The sequence below is a fragment of the Lipophrys pholis genome (genome assembly GCF_963383615.2).
Source record: "Lipophrys pholis genome assembly, chromosome: 11".
In the NCBI taxonomy this organism is placed as follows: Eukaryota; Metazoa; Chordata; class Actinopteri; order Blenniiformes; family Blenniidae; genus Lipophrys; species Lipophrys pholis.
Window position 1 is genome coordinate 21624719 of NC_137631.1, and position 18298 is coordinate 21643016.

General features: G+C 40.3%; 2 protein-coding genes across 3 annotated transcripts; both read right to left on the bottom strand.

Moving 5' to 3' along the window:
• Positions 1-47: 47 nt before the first annotated feature.
• Positions 48-11246, bottom strand: ap4e1 (adaptor related protein complex 4 subunit epsilon 1). Of its 2 annotated transcripts, XR_013935772.1 has the most exons (23): positions 10909-11246; positions 10166-10237; positions 9902-10025; positions 9326-9399; positions 8265-8386; positions 8004-8163; positions 7751-7917; positions 7580-7653; positions 7377-7499; positions 7180-7289; positions 6949-7088; positions 6178-6290; positions 5966-6084; positions 5361-5663; positions 4306-4417; positions 4098-4236; positions 3758-4007; positions 2720-3280; positions 2437-2627; positions 2192-2355; positions 1425-1648; positions 1268-1332; positions 48-323 (listed from the first exon to the last, which is right to left on the bottom strand). XR_013935772.1 is itself a non-coding variant. In XM_080474655.1 (21 exons), the coding sequence occupies exons 1-21, from the start codon at positions 11047-11049 to the stop codon at positions 1494-1496; spliced, it is 3414 nt and encodes a 1137-aa protein (XP_080330781.1). In that variant the 5' UTR covers positions 11050-11246; the 3' UTR covers positions 48-1493. The 2 variants fall into 2 exon arrangements, 1 of the variants encoding a protein (XP_080330781.1); XM_080474655.1 differs by having other exon boundaries at positions 48-1648.
• Positions 11247-11898: 652 nt separating this feature from the next.
• Positions 11899-17664, bottom strand: gnb5a (guanine nucleotide binding protein (G protein), beta 5a). The gene is made up of 11 exons (XM_080474657.1): positions 17434-17664; positions 16078-16214; positions 15917-15958; positions 14898-14974; positions 14626-14758; positions 14002-14145; positions 13827-13918; positions 13527-13575; positions 13306-13402; positions 13049-13215; positions 11899-12941 (listed from the first exon to the last, which is right to left on the bottom strand). The coding sequence occupies exons 1-11, from the start codon at positions 17567-17569 to the stop codon at positions 12930-12932; spliced, it is 1086 nt and encodes a 361-aa protein (XP_080330783.1). The 5' UTR covers positions 17570-17664; the 3' UTR covers positions 11899-12929.
• Between the last annotated feature and the right edge of the window lie 634 nt (positions 17665-18298).

Here is an 18298-nt window from a genome sequence, read left to right on the forward strand (position 1 = left end):
GTTACTGAACACCTCTACGTTGGGTAGATGAATCACCAGAGCGGGTTCGTTTACACATGCTGATTTTATTCGTACTTTAGCAAATTGTATTGACAGGCACTCTTACAAAGATTTTCCAATGTACCACAGGCACAAATCAGACACGCCGTCCCGGCATTCAAACATAAGGCGTTGGGTTAAAGTTGAGACACTGTAAGCTGTGCTTTCAGATCAGGGCATTAATGGAGTAAAACCAAACAACAAAACAAATCAAAAAGGCTGTGACGTCCACAAAAAATCAAGTCTGGCATCAAACAGAAAGTGAAGCTCGATGACTCTTCTTTCTGTGATGTGAATACAAAACATTATAAGAATATAAAGTCAATAAATATGTTTTTAATACTAGATTGATACAAAAATAGAACGATCCGAGAGCACTAACATCCGCCCAAAACCAAACCGGAAACATCAGTGCATAGATAATCCTCTCACACAGAAGGCAACATCTGTAAATCTCCAGCGAAATGACAAACGGTGACATGACTACTGCAATATTTAAGACAAAATGCTGGATGCTCAAGGTTGATATAAAAAAAAAACCAAATAAGACATTAATGACAGTAGCTTTTAGTCGCAGAAGAATGTAAACCTGATTTTGCCGAGTTGAAACCTCAGCAGCTTGAAGCTTTTATATTTGTTTATTTTCAAGACAGGTTGATCATTTTAAAGTGTGATTTAAGACAGCCAAGTATAAGAACATTTGAATAATTTATAAAAGGCCGCATGTAGCTGACACCTTTGTTTTTGTTCCACAACAAAGAGGATCGACGAGCACAGCAACATCTGTGATTCAAAATGTTAACCAAGGCCAAACAAGGTCTGAGTGACATTGAGAAATCTTTAAAAAAAAATTGTCATTGAGGGAATTTAACTACGTATGGCTTAAAATATCAAATGTAAATTTTATGAGGTGAGAGTCCAACCATTAAACCTCTGCATATGCTCAAAAACAGGGCTCTTGATTATTGCCCATCAACCATCTCAGCATTTAACTCCACATTAACTCTGTAGTGACTGATTTAGGCTTAGAAACAAGTTACAGCTGAGAGAGTCAAACAAAAAGTATTCTGGAGAAACTTTGTTTTTGGAGATCAGTAAAAAGCAAACCAAGTGGGGAAACCATCAGAAACAATGCTGCGGTCATTAAGAGCCCTGTCTTAGTTTTAAGACAATAAAGTTTCTCTAAAACACCCACGGAAAAACAAACTCTTGGCCCTGAGCTGATTACCTGTTACGACTTTCGACAAACTGTCATTGAGAGATGCAATCTGCCATCTTGTGTACAGAATCCAACTGAAAACATGATAAAAGTGAACCCAACAAATAAATTACAGTGGAAGAGAAAACTAGGCAGTAAATACTGTCATGTATCGATGTGACCTTACTGCATCAGACGTGCACCTTCTGCTCTGAGCACTTTCCTGCTCAGTGGTGTCAGCGCTCCCCGCTCAGCGTCAGTGTAAAGCTCTCTGACAGTGGTACATCAGGCAGTCGGGCAGGTCGGGGATCGGCGAGCGCAGCCACACGGCCAGAGCACCAGCGTGCACGCGGCAGTGCATCAGACACGGCTGATCCTGGAGGAGGCGGCAGGCAACAATACCCTCCATACCTGCGGAGGAAAAAAAAGGTGCAGATTACTCAGCGGTACACAGACAAGTAGTCATCCTTATTAAATAACGTAATGTAACTTCTGTTTGTGTATTGATGATCTTTTAGCTCTTTTCCTAGAACAAACACAAACAATTAAATAAGATATATTTTACACGATGTTCATGACTTCTGGAACATCTAAAAGCAGGATGATGATTCAGTATATAAAAATGTGTCTGTGTTTCCTCTTTAGTGTCTCCAAATCCATACCAGTCAAGTCATTTTTACTGTTTATGCATATTACATTTTTTTGGCTTCAAATCACTGGCAATTTTTTTTCTTGCCCTTTATCTTTAAATCAAATGTGCTGTCAGTTGTTGCATACAAGTAAAACAAAGTTTATGTAGTATAATCCTTCACTGGAACATAATAAATAACCACCAAAGTTAGAAACAACCTTCTTATTCCAGCTGATAACTCCTCAATGGCAGTTCTGCTTCCTTTTACATCCTCAATCCTGCAGATAGACAGCTAAACTCATTCTGAGCACATATCTATTCACCTATAATTTCCACCACATGAAGCTGTAGTTTCTTCTTTAGTACATTCAGAGTGGCTGCCAGAGCTTCTTCGCCGTCTCTGTGAATCAGCTTCAAGTTCTGCTTCGTGTCATTAGCGAAGGCCAACCACATCGTCCCATACTCCTCTGTGGACACCGTCAAAGGCCTGCAAGAAGCAGGAAACTCAAACCAATTGCCTTATAATCACACTGCGGCTCCGCGTTCAGAACCAACGCTTATGACTCACCTGATGAAGCTGGTTAGAGGGAGTTTGTACGAGAACTGCACTTCCTGAGGCATCTCAACAGGAGAGTGGAAGGAGAGCGTCCCCGACAGTTCAACGTGAACGTCAGGACGCTTCACAGTCAGGGAATACTGATACACAGCTAAACTGTGGCCTCCCACCTCCTCCAAATGACTGTCACACATATCACATACCTGAAAAAAAAAAAGACAAAGAAAATATAACACTCTCTCGGACTGACAGAGTAATGGACAAAATGTTTCTTAATTTAGCATTGAGGGATTACCTCGAGGTGTTCAGAGTCGACTCTCAGTAGAGTCTGTTGAATGGCAGAGTCAGAGGAGTTTGTGATAAAGACAACAAACTCTAAGGAATCCTCTTTCTGCACATGACAGGCTGAGAGATCCACACTTTGGGTGGTGCACAGAATAATGATTTCTGAGTGAGGGCGTCCACAAAGTTCTGCAGGAAGATGAGAAGCAAGGCACCAGTCTTTAGGTTTGTCTGGCTCTTCAGGTGAAGCGGAATCAGCAGCTACTGCGAGACTGTCCCCGATAAGATCAGGGGGATTTCCCTTTATGTCAATATCTGTAAAGTCAGTCTCTGGATCACAGGTGCCGTTGACAGTGGAAGTGTGGCCTTGAGGGAGCCCAGACGTCTCTTCAGGTGACGAGGCGATCAATTTTGAGGTGACACTGGAGTCCAGGAGGTTGTCGCAGAGTGAGTTATCCACGGTGCTGGGAGGAGAGGAGAGGGAGTCCGACACCTGCTCACAGGTGCTTGAGGGCGTGCTCCGACCTTTATCTTTTTTTCTGAATCGCTGCGGCGGTGCATCAGATTTACCCATCTGTTAGAGGGAAATCACACATTTTTCAGACAATTCTCCAGCCATAAAATCAAGAATAAAGCCTAAAAGTCCCAAAAGTCATTTCAGGATGAGATGGTGTCTCTGATCTGGACAAAAGACACGCAAAGACTTCAAGCAACTTAAATATCTTGGCCTGTCTTAAATAGCTTATCATAAAATGACTTGATTATGGAGTTTGCTTTTAAAATGGCAATTTGTTTCAACAGAGGGTTTTAAGGCGAATAAACTTTGATGACAAGTTAGCTTTAACTGCAGCAAGGCAACCAAAAATGTTTGAAGTATGACAGCAGCAGTAAAGGAGTCTAATGATATCTTTGGAGATTTTCATGCATTACGTCAATGCAAAGACTCCCAAAAGGCCCTAAAATATTTATTTAACATTGTTTTGTAGTTATTTTTCCATCCATCTGGAAACAAATGCATCTAAATCACAAAGAGAAGCAATACCAAACTCACCAGGCACACAGAGCTTTGGGAAGCCAGCCCAACAAAAAGTGAGGAGGCCAGCTGCTGCTTCTCCTGTTCACACTCGGGGGTCGGAGTTGGCGTGTGAGTGTGCGAGCTGTCACCTTCGCCCTGCCGGCTGGGGGACCGGAGGGGGCTGGGAACCTCAACCTGAGCTGCTTCCTCTGCCGTTTCCTTCTGGGCCAGATAGCCGTCCCGACCCCACACCCTCTTCACACCCTCCAGCTTCAAAGTGGTGGAGCTGAAACAAACAGCGGATTGCTGATGTGAGTTCAAAGCGACACACAGGACACCTCATTCAGCCGGCAGGTGTTCAGTCCACATCACATACCCTCCTTTGTGTGACAGATCAGTGCTATCGCCGGACAGACCAGAGCTCATGGACAGCAGTGTGGGAGACTGTCTGTCAGCGATGCTGCAGGAGGACATGCTGATGGGCAGGGACAGGCCGTAGGGCTCCAGGCTCGGAGCTGGGAAACACAACAGAGTCAGAACGAATCCCAACAAGACGACGGACTCGCTGCCAGAATGTGTCGCACCTTTTGCTCGCGCCAACTCCTCCTGCCTTTGATGGGGAGGCTTGTATGGCGCCGCGCCAGCGGCCAACGCCTCCGACACAAATGCATCCAGAAAGGACAGAGAGGAATCCACCTGAAAGAAGCAGCATTATCAGTCAAGTCAAACCTCACCTTCACTGGGAAAGTACCACAAGAATCATTTGCTTTTAGATTAGTTTTTTTTTAACCGACTAACGTTTAGTGTAATAATGAGAGCAGCTCCAAAAACAACCCTGCATAAACATCTGTGCTAATGATTCCCTGTCTTGTGATAAACAGTCACATTAGGCACATAAAAGGATAAAGAGCAAGTGTATGCATGTTTTTACAATAGTCTGCTAACAGCAGTGCATTCTAAGTTTGAATCATGAGTAGCCAACACAGCGCCAGCTGTGGGAGGAGCACTGATTACCACCAAGATATAAATTATATTTGTGTTGCTGTTCTTTGTTGAACAATGACACTTGCTGCAGGTATATTTCTATTTAATGACAGTATTGAATTTAAACAATATAAAACAGGATTTTGCTTATACAGTTGCATGCCATATAGTTTGAACACCATTAAAAAGTGCATCGCTTAATCAGTTATTTCTACATTCATGGCATATTAACTAAAAAGCTCCAAGCATTTTTTAAATTTTAATGCCGATAATTACAGCCACCAGAAAAATATCCAATTTTATGAAACAGCCTGAGACGTGAAAGCTAAAATGATATCAGAATTGGATAAAGGCTTGAAATATTTCAGTCAGTGTCTAATAAATGTAGAATATATGGAAGTTTAATTGTTTGAATTAAATTATGAGATAAATGTAACTTTTTTTTAAAAATAAGCTGTTAAATAAGCTTTCAACTGAAAAATAACTGATGATTCCGGTTTAAATGGTTTCAGAAAACTACCGTTTCTGTAGTGGTGCAATACTCGGGACTGAAACTAGTCCTTTCATCAAATCCGTTTATATACACAACATGGCAACCACATCACTCTATACACTGTAACAGGACTGCAATCCTGCAGTCTTAAATGCAAGTTACCTCCACGGGCTCCAGACCCGCACCCCTGGGCAACACCTTGGCTCGTAGTTCAGAGTCCTGGCTGAGGTACTGCAGCTCCTGCGCTCTCTGTCTCAGCACGGTGTCCAGCGAGCTGCTGTAGGCTTCACAAACCTCCTGAACCACAGAAACATCAGCACCACCCTCACACAGCTTGGTCATCGCCATGAAGACCCAGCTCTTAGTTTCACTGCTGCTGCTCTTCATGTCCAGCAGGCTGGCCAGCAGTCGCAGGACTGTAGCTGGTTCAAGGTCGGTCTTTAAGTGGGAGTATTCCCCGAGGACCTAGAAACAGCAAGAAGCAGTTAAAAAAATGTAACTGCTTCTTGGATTTCTTTTAACATGCAACGCCACACAGAAAAGCCTGCAATAGCTCTAAATATTACGACACTATGCAGCCCAACCAAAAAAGTAAAAAGGACGATTCACTATGCACAACCATAAAACAAAAAATTTTAAATATATATTTTTAATGACAAAAGGTATGTTTAAGTATAATTCAAGAAGGCTGTTAACCTGTTATGAGTTGTGTATTTTCACATAAGGATGAAAATATTCACTTTGCTCGTTTGGCTCACAGCACTCACCCAACTGATGACTTGGAGGAAGCACTGTGGCAGTTTGCCCGGCTCTCCTCGCAGCAGAGAAACATACGAATCCACAGCAAAGAGCCTCAACTTCCTGTCCTCCTCCACACTGTCAAAACCTGGATATTGAGAAGAAATGCCGTCATGTTGGGCAGCAATGTAGAGTAGGCAGAATATCACAGGAGAACCAATTGAGTGTGTGGTTATCGCACCCTCTGCCAGCAATTTGAGGAAATTGTTTGGGATGTCCGCTTGCATCTTGTCTCCACCAAGAGAAAACACTGTGTTCATTGTCTCAATGAACCACTCACTGTCTGGTGCATACGTATAATGGTATATAGGAAATAAAACACAGAAATACACAAGGTTTCACAAACAGACCAGATTGTTTTTTGCAGTTCACTTCAAAGGAAATTGGGACATTGAGCTACAGGAGACTTTCCTCTGAAGACAATGAAATTTACCAGCAGAATAAATCTCAGTTCTTATTTTATTATGTGAATGGATTTTAGTCCATTTTACGAAGTTACTTGGAGAGCGTTTATGAGATAACTCAGCTGTGTGTTTCAGTAGTATTGAGAGGCTCGTGTTATGAATGTGTGACACTCTGGTGAACCTTATCCGTCATCTTCATTTCACCATAATGACGAGCAAAAGAAAAGAGAAGCTACATTTCTGGTAGTCTTTTCTGTCTGTGAGGAACGCAAAAAAAATATGTATACCAAGTTATGTTCGTGGTGACAGGATAGGACTTAAAAAGTTAATTAACAGAAAAAAAATCGGTTAATATTTAAAAAAAAAAAAGGAAAAGATGTTTTTTGGTTTGTGCAGTGGTGCAGTCTGCTTTGTAAATGGTCATTATTTGAAGATCAATAAGAGTATGAACTCTGTTTCTGTGGTTTTTCTCTACATGTTTACAAGGTGAGGACACTGAATGAGCATGATCACGCATTTAAATCTGAGCACTGTCACACAAAGGATATTTCTCTGCCAGCTCCGCCACCTTGCCCACCAAGTCAATAGTGGTGTGGTCGTCTTTACTGATGCGCAGAAAGTCCAGCATCTTCTCAACAATGACCGTCACATTCTGGCCATTAGTGATCCGAAAGAGCAGCTCCAGAGTCTAAAGGAAACACAATGAAGCCTCGCATAAATCTACAGCATCACATTAAAAAATTAAGAAATAAAAAAAACTACACAGGCATCCGCCTCACCTCCCGTTTGATAATGAGGTCGGAGTGATCCAGACACTCTATGATGGTCATCTGATGCTGCAGAGCCAGTTTGGGATCCTGCTGGACCACGTAAGTGAGAGCCCTCAGGCCTGCAGACAACACCAGACACAAAACGTTATTTTCATTTTCAGTAGCAGAAACCGTTTGTGTCGACTGATGCTTTGTGTGGCTCTTACCTAGGTATTTTAGATTTATCTTGGGTGAAAGTACAAAGTTGCCAATGCACTTTGCAGCTTTTTCCAAAAGGTCAGACTTTGGATAAATTGTGTAAATACATTTTACACACTCGTACAAAATTGCTGGAAAGGAAAAGGAACAAATACAAGAGTCATGAAAATGACCTCAAACAAATGTGCAAAAATAAACAATTTTAAATTACCATAGGTGATGTTATGGTTCATCTCTGCTCTCCGTAAAGACTCGTCGAGAACCTCATACATGATCTCGCTTGAACTGCGAAGACGGGGAGGATGCATATCATCTACTTGCAATCGCCGTCACATGAGATGACATAAATATCCAGCTCCTCATCTGAGGGACGAACAATTACCTCTGGTCATTTTTCCCAAGTAAGGAGAGTATTCTCAGCAGCTGGATCTGAAGCCACGGAGCCGGAACACTGTGATAGTTAAAATCCATGGGCAGCTTTCCTCCCACCACCTGCTTCAAGATGGTCACAAAACTTGGTGTCAGGTCCTTGTAACCCTCTGGATTCTCCTGTAAGAAAACAATATGATGTCATTGTAGGAAATTTGTATCATTTTTGACAAGAACTTTTCCAGAATCCAGAAATGAGAAGTTACTTGGATCATCTGCAGGTAGATGTGCAGTGACGCTGTCATCACGCCGGGATCCTTGTCGCACAGTGCTTTACGAAACTTGTTGTGGATGTGTTGAACTTGATTTGGTGCTATTAGGTAAAATTTATAAAGCGCCAGGACAGCTTTTCGTCGAATGATTTCCCTGATTGAAGATATTTTAATTAAATAAAACATTCAGGCAGAAATCAAACTTAACAACAAACACTAGGATAAAAAAAAAAATTTAAAAAAAGGATTTCTTACTTTGGGTGATTAAGCTTTTCCTCCACCAGAGGGAGGATTGCAGGTATCATATCTTTGGGGAAAATCTGGCTGACAACAGTTAGCGCCATGCACACTTCAATCAGGTTTGTGCTCTGAAGATCCTGGAAATACAAAATACATAAATACATCAACATCCTGGTTCAAACACAGGTGAGCTCGGCTCATTATGTTAGTGCTTAATACACTGAATGAGTGAAAAATGATTACGTTCCCAGGTTTTTTTTTATATTTCTTTTGATTTATTTTATAACATACAATGCAAAGGAATTTTTATTTTTTTTAAATAGTGTCCCATTCTACCCAAATCCAGGTACACAAAGTAAGATCAAGTTTACAAGATGGGGAAACATAGCAGCAAACATAATCTGGTGTTATTGTGAATCGTCTGCTGCTCCCCAATGGAGATAAGGTTTGAGTGGTTGTGTGAGCAGGTTTGTATTGTACTGCCAACGTCTTGTACGCAGCAGAAACCATTAACAAGAATACAAATAAAATCTGGTCAAGTGAGCATCAGCCTTTCTGCATTCGGCCAATCCTTTAACTCGTCCACATGATTCACAAATATGAAGTCAACCTAAATGTTGACAATTAAAAGATAATTATTATTCAATAAGAAATTAGAAAAGTCAATGTCTGAGGCCAAATGAGCTTTTCAGTTGTGGATTTTAAAATGTGTTTTATTGGAATTGCCTTTTCAGGCAGTCACCTCCTCAGGTTTTTAGTAAATGATTTTCTCCTCTTTTTGTCTCTCCTCTCTTCTGCGTTGAGACGCTGGATCACAAGATTGCTTTTCGTCTGAATAGTTATAAAGCCTCCTCCAAACACGACACATTACAATATTACAACACATTGCTTCTGTGTACAACTACTGCAAATGAAAAGACTTTGTGGGTTGCAACCTATCAGTCATTTTAAAAGCATAATGACAAGTAAAATGAAAACATCCCTCTACTTTTCACAACCTGTTTTACAAGCAGATCATTTGCTTCTCATATCTTTCAAACACTACATGAATAAAGCTTCAAAAACTGGACACCAACCTTTAACACTGTGTTTACCAGGAGAAGCAACAGCTCGTGACTTTCATTCAGAAACAAGGAAACAGCAAGGTAACCTGAAAACCACAATCAGACATACTTGAATGCTCAAAGTATCCAAGCTGATTCACCTTGTAGTACAATGTTCATAAATAATGCAAAATATTTGACTGACATAAAAAAAAATGTAATCCAGTCAATCTACTAGTGAAAGTGTTAAGGAGCTTGAGAAAATTGTTTTAGTAACATTAAAGCACAGTCTTTCATTCATTTTGTGATTTTATTTGCATTTTTATAGATGACCTTGGCCAATTCTGATTTAATTCTCAAACTCTGTTTTTAGGGAAACTCTATAACATGTAACAAATGAAAAATACCCTCCTGGTGAACTCTGGCACATCACTAGCAAATGAATAAAAATATCAATAGGGAGGCGCTGAGATTTCCAAAATTGCATTTAATATTCCTTGCTTGATGCTCAGTAAACGCCAGAGGCTCTCTACCCCCCTCTACTTGCTGCTTGTGACAGAACCCATATGAAAAGTTGTAAAACAAGTCCATTTCTAGCAAACAACATACCGACTCTTTTCTCCAAAACAGTTCCTTGTTGAGCCAGTTTAATGGCATGAATGTAGCTGAATGACGCCTCATAGCCCAACATTTCACAGTAGATCGCTCTCACCATGAGCTCTTTCATCTGCCTCTGAGTAAAGTGAGGACGGAAAGAGAGTGAGAGCGCGAGAGACAGAGACAGACAGCAGTCATGTCAGAGTTAACTTGACTCGTCTAACAAAAATGTAGTCTATTGTGCAAGACTAAGAGCAAAATCCAAAAGGAGCTTACCATGGTGGTGTTCGGGGAGGAAACCTGTTCTTTGATTGATATTAGTTCACGTTGGATGAGTTTCTCTTCTTCCTGCAAGAGACGAGGACAACGCGATCAAAAACTGAACCTGAGGTAAGATATAGCTTAAGCTGCTTGCTGTCACTGATCATGTTCAGTGAAAAGATCATTTGCAATGATTCATCAACATTTACTGAATAGGATTCTTATTAAAATGTATGATAGCTTAATAATATGACATCCTTATGGTTTCATATCTGTGCAACGTGGAGCTGCTGTGATTACGGAATTGGGATGAACGAAGCGTAATGTTATTTGTGATATGCTTGAATATAGAGCCATATTTTTGGTTTTCATAAAGGGACTGTCTTCGATTTTTAATTAATATAGTACACCTACAAGTGTTTTCAATGAAACCTTCCACATTGTCTGGAACAAAAATACTTGCCTACATTTTGACTCCTCGGTCCTTATCTTAATGTAATCAACACTAAATGACCGCTGCACCAAATGAGCGCCCCACAAATACCTGAACGTATTTCACACTGTTTTTCACTTGTTTCATTAGCAGATGAAAAGCTGTCTGCACATTAATCTTTACCTCAGTGAAGTGAAGTACAGAGTAATCCCTGAGTTACAACCTGCATTATGAGTTAGCACAGGCACCGCAGCAGGCTAACGTTACACAGGCTTGAGACATGTTGTGGTTCACTCCACCGGTGGTGTCTTAGGGACAGACTCACATGTTTAGACGTCAGCTCAGTGATTCCTCTGATGAGGTTTCCTAGTTTTGAGGTGGAGGAGAGTTTTGCGGAGCCGGGTTGAGAGTCAAAAGACAGGAGGCTCGGCAGAGCTGTCAGCGTCTTCTCCACAACATCGCTCATTTTGGAGACTAAAAGCTGCCTTCACGGCTGGTTTCTATCCCACAAAATACATTCACTTAATCACAGTTCCATCGCAACAACGCATGTCCTACACAGAGGTGATACAAGCTCTCTGTGAAACATTTAAAACGACTTCAGTGGTGAAAAGCTGGATGTCAGGTCGGCCATTGTTTTGAATCAGCAGACCCACCAAAGCTAACATCTACGTCACTTCCGCCCAAACTTTATTTAAAATTTGCTTTAAACACAGCATTATATTATTCTTATTCTTATTCTTATTCTTATTCTTATTCTTATTCTTATTCTTATTCTTATTCTTATTCTTATTCTTATTCTTATTCTGTTGTTGTTGTTGTATAAATACCAACATTAGCATCTTGACATTAAAATATATATTGTATCTGTTATTAGATTATTGTCAAAATAGATTTTTTTTGTTACAGCTCTTATTCATCAGTGTGCAAACCTGATATATATTTTTAGAAATATATCGACAGTGGGAAGGTCATAGGTTCAAACACCGGCCGGGGCTTTTTGTGTGGAGTTTGCATGTTCTCTCTCTGTGTGTGTAGGATCCCTCCGGATACTGTGGTTTCCTCCCAGAGTCCAAAAACATGCCTGCCCCTAGATTCCCCCTAGGTGTGTGTGGTTGTCTGTCTCCATGTGTGTGCCCTGTAAAGGACTGGTGACTCAGTTGTATCCTACCCTTGGCCATAGTGAGCGGGCGACCCTGTAGGATAAAGCAGTATAGAAGATGGACAAATGGATCTTACCTAGTAATGAGGCTAGATAGGATAGATTTCTAACAATAACAGTAGCAGTAAAAACAAACAACAATGACACAATGATGATAATCAAAACTCAGTTTATTATGTTTGTAATATTTGATTAACAGTCCCTTTAATATCTGTACACTAAACTACATTAAATTAATTACAGCAATAATGCAATTACAGTCATTGGACAACTGCATGGAAAGGACTACATTCCAGTTGATATTGTTTTCTTATGTATCTGTTTTCAGATAGTAGCTTGTGGGAAGAGCGGGGCCACAGGTTGAGGTGATGTGCACATTGTGTATTGAGTGATTTTCACTGCTGGAAACAAACAGAAATGAGAGGTAAACTATATTTCAAGATCACAGGGATGGAAAAGTAACATTGTGGTTTTCAGGTATATCTGTAAATGTGCTTTTATCATAATATTGGCAGGTGAGTTGCTGTTGAGACTAGAGAAGTAGTTGTTGGGTGAACACGGCATTGATTATATCCATAAATATCTTTTCATATTTAATACATTTCAGGTTTAGACTTTTCTTTGTAATTATAATATCCCATTGCCCCTTCACAACTTATGTTATTGTCAAGAAGCTGCAGATTGAAAGATATTGACTGATCTCTAACAAGTCTAATCACCACAATATTGTCAAGTGAAGTCCTTATTTAAACTCTACTGCTTCTAGTTTTTCTTTCCCAGGCTGCACCTTTGGAGTATTTCTTTGTGTAAAAAAACAAATAAACAAACAAGCAATATCCTTTATGTGGACACATACAACACATCACTATATTGTGTCACTTCTATCCTAGACGGATGCATGTCACTATCAATAATATTTTCTGAAATACATTTTTTACATCTGCAGTTAAACCATGGGTACGTTTGTGCAAGTTTTTTCAATCATATTGTAATACAAGCGTGCCGTTTGGTTTAGTTGTTGTAATTCTACCCTGACCAATAGACTGGAGTATATACAATGCTATCAATATGCCTATGTACAACCAAAACCGAGCCTCTATGTCTGTGATTGTGATATAGCTAACAGAAACAGCTGTGTCTTCAGTAGTCTTCAGTACGCCTGTCTTCTAGTTGATCTTTGATGCTTAAGCCCAGATCTGAAAGGGGAAAAAAAGTGCCAAAAGTGGTGACATGATATCATCAGAAAACATGACAGAATTCTGCAAAATCGTCAAATTGAAGCATTTTAACAAACGTTGCCTACCCGGAGAGTGTGGTCCCAGGAACCTGTGCAGAAGGCCGTCCCGTCTGGGGACACACGCAACGTGCTGACACGGTTTTCATGTCCAAACAAGATGGACACTCGTGTTCCTTTGAGAACATCCCAAACATTTATGGTGTAATCGTTGTAGCCACCGAACAGTAGCCGACCTAAAACGACAAAAAAATAAATAAATAGGCATGTCTGTTATTATATCCAAGCTCTAGGGGGAATTCTAGGAGTGAGTGTATCTATGTTACCACTGAGTGAGAAATCGACACTGGAGACCCCAAATATGATGCTCTCTTTGGAATAAATGGCCACTTCTCTGTCGGCTCTTAAGTCAAACAGGCGGCACTGTAACAAAGAGTAAGTATTTGTCTGGAATGTTTCAAAACATTTAAGCACATTTCGGACAGAATTATATTACATACTGTATATGTAACATTTTAGGGTTAAAAAAATAAATCTGAATACTTACTGTAGCATCATCTGACCCAGATGCAAAAGCATCTCCACTGGGATAGTACCTATCAATAAAAAAATAAAAAAAACACATACTGTTGGAAACAATTGCAAACTGCTCTGTTGAATCCCTCATAAGCATACAGGTGCAACTAAAAATGGATAGCATGGAAACTTTATTTGTTTTAGGAGTTATGTTATCAAGACATATACATTCCATTTATTTATCAGGTTTTCAAAAAACAATTTGCATTATTAGATATAAGTTAGACTATAAACTATGAATCACTTGAGCCAATTTGTCTCAGTCACTTACCGCACGCTATTTATGTCTGATTCATGAGTTTCAAAGGACTGAATGCATTGTCCTGAACGCATGTCCCACACATTCGCCTTCTTATCACAACCCTGCAGAGACAAAAATGTACTTCAACTTTAAATAGTCACAGTAATCAGAAATAAAAAATCGGGAATGAAATCCGTGTCCTCACTCCTGAAACAAATGTGTTTCCAGTCTCAGATGGGGCCAGGTCCAGACAGAGCACGTCTGCCGCGTGTCCATGGAAACTCTGCAACAGCTGCCCGCTCTCAACATCCCACAACGCACACGTCCCATCCCCACTGGACGTCAGTATCTTTAACACGAGCACACCACAAGGAGGAAAAGTAAAGACCGAGCCTTGTTATTGTCTAACATCCAGCTATAAATGGACTGTCTTTGCTGTGTGAAGCATCATGTGACCGCCACATCAAACCAGGAGAAACTGGCTTCTGTAAATTATTAATAAAGAGTGGAGGCTCTGTTCACTGGGGAGTGGAGAGCAGCGATTTCTGATTGTTAATGACAGAAATATAGACGTGTGAGTAAAACATCAGGAGAGATTTAACGCACCACTACCAATGATGGCTGTGTGTGTGTGTGTGTGTGTGTGTGTGTGTGTGTGTGTGTGTGTGTGTGTGTGTGTGTGTGTGTGTGTGTGTGTGTGCGCGCGTGGGTGCGTGTGTGTGTGTGTGTGTGTGTGTGTGTGTGTGTGTGTGTGTGTGTGTGTGTGTGTGTGTGTGTGTGTGTGTGTGTGTGTGTGTGTGTGTGCGTGGGTGCGTGTGTGTCTCCTCACCTGCATGTCTGAGTTGGTGAAACTACAAGCAGACAAGTAGTTTGTGTGCATGGCCACTGACTTTTTCTTTGCTGCCAAATTCTCATTCTTGTCCAGAGACAGAGGATACACTGAACATTTGTTATCCAGGCCCCTAAAACAGGAAAAAAAAAAACAGTTTACCATTAGGATAAACTGCGACACCCCCCTCCCACCCATAAAAAAAACAAAACAAACACAAACAAAAACAAAAAAACAACACAGCAGAGTTTGGACCATGTCAACACACTCACCCACAAGCTACAGCACAGCCAGAGGGGGCGTAGGCGCAGGCCATCACCCAGGTGCAGGGCATTGTCACTGCATGCTCCTAATGAACATCAAAAGACAAAGCTGCATAATTTGCACCATGACAATGAGAATTCATCAGACCAATTGTTTAATTTTTAGTTGAATGCCAGACTTCCTAATGTTTTGGCGTTTTTTTACATTATGAAATCTGATTGTTATCAGCTGTTGGGATTCATTGTCTATTAAAAGCATAGCTCTTCTTGATTTTTCATACGTATGAATATCTGGTCATTATTCATACATCGTTAGTCTGCGACTGTCTCAACGCTGATGTTACAAGCTCATTTCATGATTTGTGTTAATCTCCATTACACTTAAAGTAGGTTCTATTCCAATAAATGTTTGTTTCATTTTTTTTTTAACTATCAGCTTCACCCTCTTCTTATTTCTTATTATCACAATTTCTTCTCGTGAATTTAAAAGAGAAAAATCATGGTGGGAAAAGGTTTCCATTAGACTCACGTTGCTGGTGGATCCAGTTGGATGCTCACCTCACACTTTGATAACTTCAGTTTTAGACCAGGCAACACACCATCTTTGTTGAATACATGATTTCATCATGTTTTTAACTTTTATTACATATTATTTTGATATATAATCCACTGACAATTTAAAAAGAAAATCCTACTTTGTGAGGTGCATGCTGTCCTTTTCAGGTATCAGGTGAGATATGATTTTCATCTGTTACATTTTGGATTTTGCATTCAAGATTTTGTGATTATTTTATTTAATTTCTACAAACAGTTCAAATAAATTATTTTCTAAAAATTTGTGTTTCATTTCGATCTGTCCTATTAAATCTTTCAAAAACAACTTCTTTTTTTCTAGCATTTTTCATAAACAACTATTCTGTTCTAATCTAATGTTTTATATTGAGTTTCTTTTGTTGCTTTAGGATTACTCGTGAAAATTTGTAGTGGGTTTGAACTTCATAAAATTTGGGGGGGAAATGAGGAATTACCTTGTTCGTGGTGAAAGCATCCCAGACAATCACTTTGCCATCCTGCAAAAAGAACATAAAGATTGTGTTATAAAACACATCCATCAAACAAAAACAATGAACAGGTATTGGAGTACAACACGTGGTTTTGAAAAACCCTGGAGTGGCCTGAAATGTATGACCTGTGAGGAGCTGACTATTCTCCTCTTGTCCTTGCACCAGTCCATGCACAGGACTTTGTTTCCATGTCCCTTCAAGGTCCTCCGGGTCTTCATGATAAACTGACCCAGACCCTCCACCTTCTCCGCCACCTGATGGACTGCATGGACACACACACACACACACACACACACACACACACACACACACACACACACACACACACACACACACACACACACACACACACACACACCCACACACACACACACACACACACACAGGTTAAAACATTGTACTCAAGTACAACTAGTAGTGCATTGCTCAAACTGTACTCATTTCTGATTAACAGCACTGTACATCTAAAAAAAAAAACACAACTACTCATAATATTGCTAACTTTGAATTATTTGATGTTTAATTGTTGGCATGGGATTCAAGTCATACCTGTGTAAAACACATATGTTCAAAGCTTATTTGTCAGATAAATTAAACAAAAATATTGGGTTAAAAAATGCAAATGAAAACATTTGAATACTAATTGAAATTGTGAATGTATTTGGGAACAACTTGTGATTTTAAAAGCAAGTTGTAAATTGTATTCAAGTATGAGCAAAACAAAACTACCCTAAGAACAAGACACACTGGGGTATATTTAATTTGCTGCTTCCAATCGTGGTTCTTACTCAATGTGGTTTTAATTGTTGACAGATAAAACATTTGCTGGATCAAATAGCTGAAAATAGCTAAATGTATTCCACAACTGGAAATAATACAGTACGCTATATTGTATAGCACATTATAGTAGATAGAAATCGCACAATAATGATTTTTTTTAAGGTCCATTATAAAATGGGAGTTCTCACTTTCAGAATAATAAACAAATTGGGCAAAAACTAAAAAAGTATGATCACTGGTAAACACATGAGACATTACAGTGAGGCTCCCACTGTACAGCGGTGAGGATTAAACTACAGCAGGCTCATAGTAAATGGAGGAAAATATTGAATTAATCTTCGCTTAATCTCTCACGTCCACAAATAGCCCGAATCCTATAAAACACACTGTTAAAACAGCCTTTCCTGACGTATTTTACACGTTTTAACATCGCATCCCTGCTGATGTCAGATCACTGAGCGCTGGAAGCGGCTCAGATCCGGACTGGAGCTTTCAGAAATGGGGAGCAAACTGCAAACATCCTGCTCGATCTGTGTGATCTGAGCCGGCAGGTCACAGCTCAGCCCCCCCCCCCCCCCCAAACCCCGGCATCGCATCTCCGGCATAGGCGGAGGATGATGCTCCAACGCCGGGGCATCTGCCTGCTGTTTGCCCCGTCTGAGGGTGAATCGCGGCCCTCTCCATTTTCTGCCCGCACTCACGCTCGACGTCGTGCAGCTTGGCTCTCTCCTCCTCCAGCTTCGACTTCAGCGTCTCCGACTCCGTCTTGAGGTGGGCCAGAGTCTCGTTCAGCTGTACCTCCTGTGTCGCCATTTCAGGGATTAGAGGGGATCTCATATATTTCCTTTGTGAAGGAAGCGATCGGCGGCGAAAAGGCTTAAAGCGGAGCTAACAGCTGATGCTGCTGTCATGACGTCAGAGGGAGAAGATGCTCCTCCAGTAGGAGGAGGAGGAGGAGGAGGACCTGCATCCATCCCCGTGATGCTGCACACAGCCTGCATCCTCAGCAGCATCCAGCCTCAGAAATGTTCACATCACAACACGGTGCATTTTGATCGGAGAGAAATACAGCAAATACATAAAGCAAATAAGACAATTAAAACATAAAGGTTTTTTTTAAAAATGCCTATTTAAGAATAGCTATCAGCTGTTTGATAATTGAGTGGTTATATTTTTCCGTAATAGCATCTTTAATTTGGTTTAAAGTAGTCCTCAAAGTGTGCAGTTGGCCCCAGACCAGAGATCTTTTTTTAAATTATGATGATATGTTTATTATACAAACAACTGTGACAGTCTCATATTGTTACATCGATTAGGAAATCTGGTATACAATTCACAGGCAACCATAAGGAAAGACATGAAAACTCCAAAGGGTGGGTTTTTGTTTTGTTTTTCAGCATGTTTCACCCTTTCTTTTTTTTTTACTCCTTTTGTGGGCCTGTTTCTTGTATTATCTTTTGTCAATCACATGTTTCAGAATCGATCAAAATAAAAACTGTGTGAGTGATTTTTATCACCCCCACACGTTGAGAACCCCTGCACCACTCAATAAAATGAATAAAAAGC

What these genes read in the sequence shown, in the direction of transcription:
- gnb5a (XM_080474657.1), bottom strand. Translation starts at nt 17,569, where the DNA reads ATGAGATCCCCTCTAATCCCTGAAATGGCGACACAGGAGGTACAGCTG. An exon ending in GAATAGTCAGCTCCTCACAG is followed by an intron (nt 15,959 to 16,077) that starts GTCATACATTTC and finishes TTCTTTTTGCAG; the next exon opens with GATGGCAAAGTGATTGTCTG. An exon ending in TGTCGATTTCTCACTCAGTG is followed by an intron (nt 13,216 to 13,305) that starts GTAACATAGATA and finishes TTGTCGTTTTAG; the next exon opens with GTCGGCTACTGTTCGGTGGC.
- ap4e1 (XM_080474655.1), bottom strand. Translation starts at nt 11,049, where the DNA reads ATGAGCGATGTTGTGGAGAAGACGCTGACAGCTCTGCCGAGCCTCCTG. An exon ending in TGTTTTGGAGAAAAGAGTCG is followed by an intron (nt 9,400 to 9,901) that starts GTATGTTGTTTG and finishes TGTGGTTTTCAG; the next exon opens with GTTACCTTGCTGTTTCCTTG. An exon ending in ACCTCATTATCAAACGGGAG is followed by an intron (nt 7,089 to 7,179) that starts GTGAGGCGGATG and finishes TGTTTCCTTTAG; the next exon opens with ACTCTGGAGCTGCTCTTTCG.